The 7,500-nt window shown below is 40.6% G+C and overlaps 1 protein-coding gene across 1 annotated transcript in view; it reads right to left on the bottom strand.

Moving 5' to 3' along the window:
• The window catches only part of LOC137974403 (lactadherin-like), a 50,142-nt gene that overhangs the window by 38,535 nt on the left and 4,107 nt on the right, over positions 1 to 7,500 (bottom strand). The window contains exon 2 of the mRNA XM_068821359.1: positions 7,042 to 7,349. Coding sequence (XP_068677460.1) covers positions 7,042 to 7,349 — 308 coding nt within the window. The remainder of the gene's footprint in view (positions 1 to 7,041; positions 7,350 to 7,500) is intronic.

Consider the following 7,500-nt stretch of genomic DNA (forward strand, 5'->3'; position numbering starts at 1 on the left):
AGTAATCACTAGAAGTAGTTCCTCAATACAAAACAACAAGATAGATGACGGGAAAGGGTCCTGAGCACATGTCTTCATGGAAGCCACAGCCGACTTCCTTACAGCCTCCTCAGAGATAGATTGAAACTCTGATAGCGTGACAACGTCATCAGTACTCGATGAACTGTGAGGCGCACACTCAGTAGAAACCGCACGAGGGACCGCGTCACCGGCTAACTTCGATCTTATAGCAACTACTTTATGGATGAAGTATTCACCCATCTCATTTGCGAGAACAGAGGCGTTAGTATGTGGTGGAAGAGACTTGTCCTCTTGCAGATTTAATAGACTCTTACTAGCTCGGAACAGCTTTGATTGGTTCGAACTGTTCTTGTCAGTAAATTGCCTGTAATGAGTACACTTAGCTTCGTTCATCAGATGTACAACATAATTCCGCTTAACTTTGAATACTACAAGATCTGATGGGAGTCCAGTTCTTTTCCATCTTCTCTCGGCCTTCCTCCTGTCCCATCGAGCCTGAATTATGTTATCATTAAACAATGGGGGCCTGGGTCGAGTGATGACATGACGAGAACAAACCGGCGTGTGTTCGTCTAATAGCGATTTTAAAGTCGCGTTATAACAGTCGAGCAGCATGTTCAAATCATCAGGCGGGTCTTGATGTAGCTGGGAGTTACAAATAGCTTCTCTCAAATTGGTTATGTCAATTGATTTGAGTTTCCTGTATTCAGCATGCTTAACTCTTGGCGCAGGCTTCATCACGCTTAGCTTACATATGAGAAATGTCTCTCCGGAAGGAGCTCACCATCCACAATATCATCCGCCTGCCGTGTGGTGTGGCCATGTATGTGAGTGGGTCGTTTAACATGCTGGACCAAACCCATAGAGTTCAACAGGTCCTTGAGCCGGATGGTGTCTGTATCTGACGGAACGTCCATGTGAATATTAAAGTCGCCACATATTGGTTGAGGTCACACTTGAGCTTTTTTTGCCATAGTAAACGAAAGTTTACCATGGTAAATGCGTTTTTCAATGTGACCGGCTTTTTTCACTTTACCATGGTAAACGCAATTCTAGTCTGTTGCGTTAGCAACGGCGGTCGGATGAAAGCAAAGTTTACTATAGTAAAACCATCTGAAAAAGCATGGTTTATCTAGCGTTTATCTAAACTTTGTTTATTTAGGTGACATCTTGTCATGATTTTGAGAAGCATTTCGTGACTTTGCTGAATTTGCGTGCGCCCACTGTATACATGTGCTTTCTATCTCCTTCCCTCACAATCTTTTGACTATCAGTCAGTTCTAGTGGATTTTTGCGACTTTGGAAGGATCTTTGCAATGTCCGACAACTTTTCACGCAATTCGCAGTAAGTAATTTTCATTTTAGTCTTTTGAAGTACAACTATAATTCCCTGAAAAATAAGCATGAATCTGTTCATTCAGAAATCGATGAACGCTAAGTTAAACATTGCGATTTTCCGCATTTAGGCTATGACAAGATACACGAATGACTCTCTCCCTCAAAGCGTGTTTTTGAATCAATTGCAGTTTTATTATACCTCCCGGTGGCTATCTAGACGAGATGGATCAAAGGCCTCTGCAGGGACCGTATCTGTTTGGGAGAGAAAACTCGCATTTCCCAGAAGCGAATTTCGGGTATTTGCAGCAATATCCCATGAATGCGGTGGCTACGCCGATGGTATTTGAACGCCCCCACCAGTACGACGTTTTGCAGCGAGAAAGCCTGTCTACTGGGGAAAAAGCAGACTCCAGTAAAATGGGAAAATCGAGCAGTGTGGAGCAGTCACGCAATCGCTGGTCCGAAGGAGAGGTGAAGCTCCTCATCGCCATCTATGGCGAGGAATGGCAGAACCGAGACAGCAGGAGGAGCCTTGAACCAATGTGGGAACGAATAGCGGAAAGGCTTGTTGCCGAGTGTAAGGAAATGGACATAACCTGTGATAAGTCGGCAAAGAAATGCCGTGACAAGATGAACAACCTAAACAAGAAGTATAAGTCTGTGAAGGACAAAAGCAAAAGGACTGGAGAGGGCAGTGAGGAAATCAAGTCTTTCCCTCATTTTGGCGATCTGGATCAGATTTGGGGAACAAGGGATTCCGTGAGCCCGAAGTATGTGGTAGAGGCGGGAACCTCACAGCCAGTCACGTCCACTCCTGTTCCCAGTCCGAATTCCTCCATCAGTGCCTCAGAAAGTAGCGCCACTGTTGAAAGTACCGATGAGTCCGACCTTGCCGAGGAATCGGCGAGCCTTTTATCTGCCATCTCTAGGTCCAAGAATTTAGGGAAACAGGGAAAGGGTAAAAAGCAGCGAAAAGGCAAGCGGATGACGACCAGGATGACAAAACTGACGAGGAGTTAGGAAAGTGAGAAAGCCTAGTTTTCAAGAAAAAGGGCGGCGGAGAGTCAAATTCCAAAAACCAAAGCAACTCCAAACAGTCACGAAAAAGCCAGAAGAGACAGAAATTAGAGGAAGAGCAAGGAGACGATGATGGGTTTGGAGAGCTTATTAAAGCGCAAACTGAGGCCTTAAAGAAGAACGAGGAAGAAAAAAAACAGTTATTTGATTATCTGAGGGAGTCAGATAACCGCACCCAAGAGTTAGTTCTTGGCGCAATCCGGGAACTTGGTGAAATCTTGAAAAAGTAGAAACAGAAATAAAAATCCTGTAAAAGTTTTTTTTTTTTTTTTTTTTTTTCTTTTTTGTGGTGGTAGTTCGGTTCCAATTTTTCGGTTCCAGTTTGTGAGAGATGCAAATTGTAACTCGTTGCAGGTATGAGCAGGCTTCGGCTAAGAAAAGAAAGCGCCCGCCAAATTTAATATGATGCTTTTGTGATCGCTTCGTCGGATTTTATCAAGGGTAAAATTTTTGTCAAGCTATTTATACTCTAGCTTTGAATTTTGCTTTTGATAAGTTACTCACGACTATTACTTTTACAGTTGACTTTAAGATGAAGTCTGCTTTATAATTTAGGAATGTCCGCTTTACTCCATGATGAAATAGTAATAAATATAAAGCATTTAAAAAGCTAAATGTTGAGAGTTTTTTTTTCTTAATCGGCCAGCACGGTAATAACATAAAAACCGTAAAGTATATAGTTTATCTTTTCTTTCCCACACAAATTCATATTTAAGAAGCAAGAAAAGCAGTAAATGCTTGCCGAATGATTCGCCCCTGTCCAAAGTCAGCAGGTGGATTATCATCGTCTTCATCATCGTCGTCATCGCTTGAATAATCGCTGTCATCTAGCTCATCCCCGCGCAAAATGCAAATGTTGTGCAAAATGCAGCAGGTAAGTATTGTCAATGGAACTTTAGGAGTGTCTTCTTCTAATGGTTTGAGCAAACAGCGCCATCGACATTTCAGTTTGCCAAATGCTCTTTCGACGATTACTCTTGTCTTGTTTAAGATCTTATTAAACTTGCATTGGTCGCGTGTTAGGTTTCTAGAATGAGGATAAGGACCAACAAGCCAAGGTAGCTGAGGGTAAGCAGAGTCGCCAATCAGTAGGGGTCGCACATATACACCACTGATATGTTTTACAGGTTCAGATAAAATGACATCATTTTCAGCTCTCCTGTGCAGTGTGCTAGGTCGCAAAACTCGTGCGTCATGAATACTCCCAGGCCATCCAGTGCTAACATCAATGAACTTTCCGTCAGCATCCACAACACCTTGAAGATTAATGGAGTAGTTTTGCTTCCTGTTAAAGTAGTCTTCATGGTTAATGTGAGGTGCTTTAATTGTAATTTGGGATCCGTCTATTGCTCCAACTGTATTTGGAAAGCCAGCGATATCTTCCATTTTTCTTGTAGCACGTTCAACATCTCTGGTATCTTCTGGGAATTTTATAAATTCATTCTTGTGACGAATTAATGTTTCCATAAAATCCTCGCATATTTTGATTACGGTAGATTTTCCTTGTCCAAACGTTATTCCAGTGGTTCTGTACGAGTTTCCAGTTCCCAGTCTCCACATAGCAATACCGATGCGTTTGTTCACAGGAATAGCTTTTCTAAAACGCGTGTTTCTTCGCTTTTGTAATATCTTAATTCTGGTCGTGAGAAGAGCATTGGTGAGATCACAGTGCTTCCTTTCAAAAACAAGGTAAAGAGCCAGAAATCTAAATCTATGAGCTTTACGGATTGCAACGATAAGAAACAAAAGAGCCACAATCGAAGCTACAACACGTTCACGATCCATGGCGCAGTCACGAAATACATTAAGTTGTTGTGTTAATACTCACGCGACGGAACTCGAAAAATTCCTGTCTGTCATCAACTCGACATTTGAGTAGCACACTTGTGACAAGGAAACGTCTGGGAAATGTAAAAGTCAGCTTATGCGTTTTACCATAGTAAACTTTGTTTACCTTTTTTTTTTACCATAGTTAAGGGTTTTTACCTTAGTAAACTGCTAAGTGTGACCTCAACCATTAACAGTAACTCATTACACATAACTAATGGTCCCAGAATTCATGAAAGAAAACACTCGTAGTCACGGGATGATCCGCAGAGTATGTTGGTCTATACACGATGACAACTCGCAGACGAACAGTTCCGAACTCCACAAGCCATTCCGACACTTCAAACGAAGACCGATCGGCTGAAAACGCTTTGTTTGCATCTAGACCGTCCCGATATAATAGCGCAGTCCCGCCACCCCTACGAATAACTGGAATAGAGTGAGCTCACTTAAAATAGCAGAATCACGATCAATGAGCCAGGACTCAGATCACACACCAGGTCCACAAAAGCCGATGATTTGTTCCTTAATGATCTTGCATTCAAATTAAATAACTGAAACGCCCTGCTGTCCAGGTAACCAAAGATGATATTACGCTCAACACTTATAAGTGTGTCACGTGCTGGCTTCCTGCACGGATGAGCGCGGCTCTCAATTCGCGATGAAACAATGGAGGTTATGTGAGCATTTCCTGTGATCCCCGGATAAAGTTTAAATACCAAATCACCAACGTCCAATACAATATAAAAAGTCGCCACTGAATTAGCATAGTAGGCACATGGTCTCATTTGTCGCCTCAGTTTAATGTTCAGTGGTCCATTAAACGAAGATGAGTTGGCGCAAACAATGGAGAAAATGTTTCCATGCCAAGGCCGTGAACACAATAGCTCTGTAACAACGCCCCCGTTATGAATAAAATCCAAGTTTGCACTGAATAGCCAGCTCGAAGATGTTGGAAGCCAGAAATCTCTTGAAAATTGCCATATATCATACCCAAATACATTTACATCACTTGAAGATGGCCTTAGACATCCGCTCGAAGAGTTCTTTGCACAAATAAGAGCCCCAGTTAGGAATAAAATGACTGAAATCACGGAGCTCACTTGTGAATGTAGAAAGTTTCATTCTGGCATGCTGATTACATTTCAGAAACAAAAAATGGCAGTCAGCGAGTTCGTTTTTGAGATATGAGTAGCTGTTGCCACGGTAACTTTTTACGTCACAAAAATGACCGAATCTTTTTCAGCAATAATTGTTGTTTGATATGGTACCATAACATTGCTGTTAAGTGATAAAGTCTTGTAGTATGAATTCTTCTAATAAGAACGTTTCTTTCAAGTGTTGAAACTGGTTTGAGCCACCTTAAGTATAAAGTATGCCAATGAATAGCAAAGAAGGAATACAAGTTATCACTTGCTTGTGATATGAGGACAACAGGTCAAATATTTTTTTTCTTTTTCTTACCACTTATGCGTCATTAAAAATTTGCATACTGTTAATATCATAATTGAGACCCATAGCTAAACGATTTAAACATACCCTCCAGTTTCACTACGCAACAGACACGAGAGAAATATACGATTAGGTTTACTTTGGACGTTTAGGCCGCACACCGTCTTAACATTACAAACATGAATATTAGAAAAAAGCCACATCTACTGGGCGCACATAAATTGACTAAACACATTTCACACACAATACAGCAAGGAAAGTATGTCCAATACACAAAGTAGCGGCATTGGTGGATACGAAAACCAAAAAACTCTGCGGGAAAAAAATGGAAACGTATCCTCTCCGAACCAAATGCAGTGCCTCAAATACTTCGGACGTCATGGCGGCCATGTTGGTGTAAACAACGTCTTTTGGGAATTCGGCTCTATTATTATTATTATTATTATTATTATTATTATTATTATTATTATTATTATTATTATTATTATTATTATTATTATTATTATTATACAAAACGCGAGCGACATTTTGCTTTTGTTTTGTGCACCAACATGGCCGTCTAATCACGTGAATGCAAACTAAGAATTGTGTAACAGATAAATGATGACGCTTAAATGTACGTCCAAAATCTCGATAATCGTGGGTAATAGGTGTCTGCCTCGAATGACTAATCACGTGCTATACCTAGCTTAGATACACTTAAGTCACTACCTTTAATCCCTCACTTACACCTTCTGCAACCCAGGCCCTCTCGCTCTTGTGACGCAGAAAAATTCAATTTCGGGCTTATTCGTTACCACTCAATCGCTAGAAATTCCGGCATTAAACAAGAAAGGTAAACACATCCGTAAAAAAGAGTGACTCTACTGAAGACTATCAGGTTGTCGTTTGTTATCCATTGAGTGCAATTACAAACAACAAGACAAATCGAGGCATTGAATTGTCTTACACTGCTGGTTAAATGTATTCTCGCTGAAGCCTTCTTCGGAGGAAAACGTTGAACAAAGTTCACTTTATCCAGCATGAACACAATGTTGGTTTTGGCCTGCGCCGATTCCATTAACTTTGTCTTCAATATAATTAGTTTTTGTGGAGAAAAAAAACCTTTTAACTGTGTTCTACCTCAAAACCAATTACGCTGAAGAACAACAAAACAAAACAAGTAATCGCACTTTCGTTATAATCTGCATGACGTTATTCAGTGCAAGAAGTACTTTTAATTTAATATTCCATCTTTTACTGACATGATGTAATCATTGATTATAAACTAAATGTCCACCGGCTCAAATTTTTATGCCTTGGTCTATCAACAACTTTGTAACTCACCTTAACAAGTCCATTTTCTTTGTAATCTGTCCATCTTTTATTGTCTATAGATGACTGTAAGGTGTACTTCTTCACCCACCTATGACCAGCGGGATGCCCTTGAGTGGACACAGCACAGATTACATGAAGCGACTGTAGGTCAATCTGCAGATACTTGTTAGCAATTTCCCAATGACCACACCATGATCCTCTTACGTCATTCAATCTACCAAAACGGGTCTGATCAGAAGGGTAGGCACTGGAGGCTGTTATCCTTTCATATGGGATTAAACCGTTTTCCATTCCAAGATCCCAATCAATACAGTCTCCTACATTTAAATAAACAATAGCAGTTTAGGTTTCAGTTGAAAACTCCCTGGCGGAAAACAAGACTCATTTTATCTTTGTTCTTTTCCCAAATAAACTAACATTTAGAACCTTTTTTTGTTTACTAATGCAGTAGATAAAGGGTAACAAACA

This window comes from Montipora foliosa, chromosome 10 (assembly GCF_036669935.1).
Source record: "Montipora foliosa isolate CH-2021 chromosome 10, ASM3666993v2, whole genome shotgun sequence".
NCBI classification, from domain to species: domain Eukaryota; kingdom Metazoa; phylum Cnidaria; class Anthozoa; order Scleractinia; family Acroporidae; genus Montipora; species Montipora foliosa.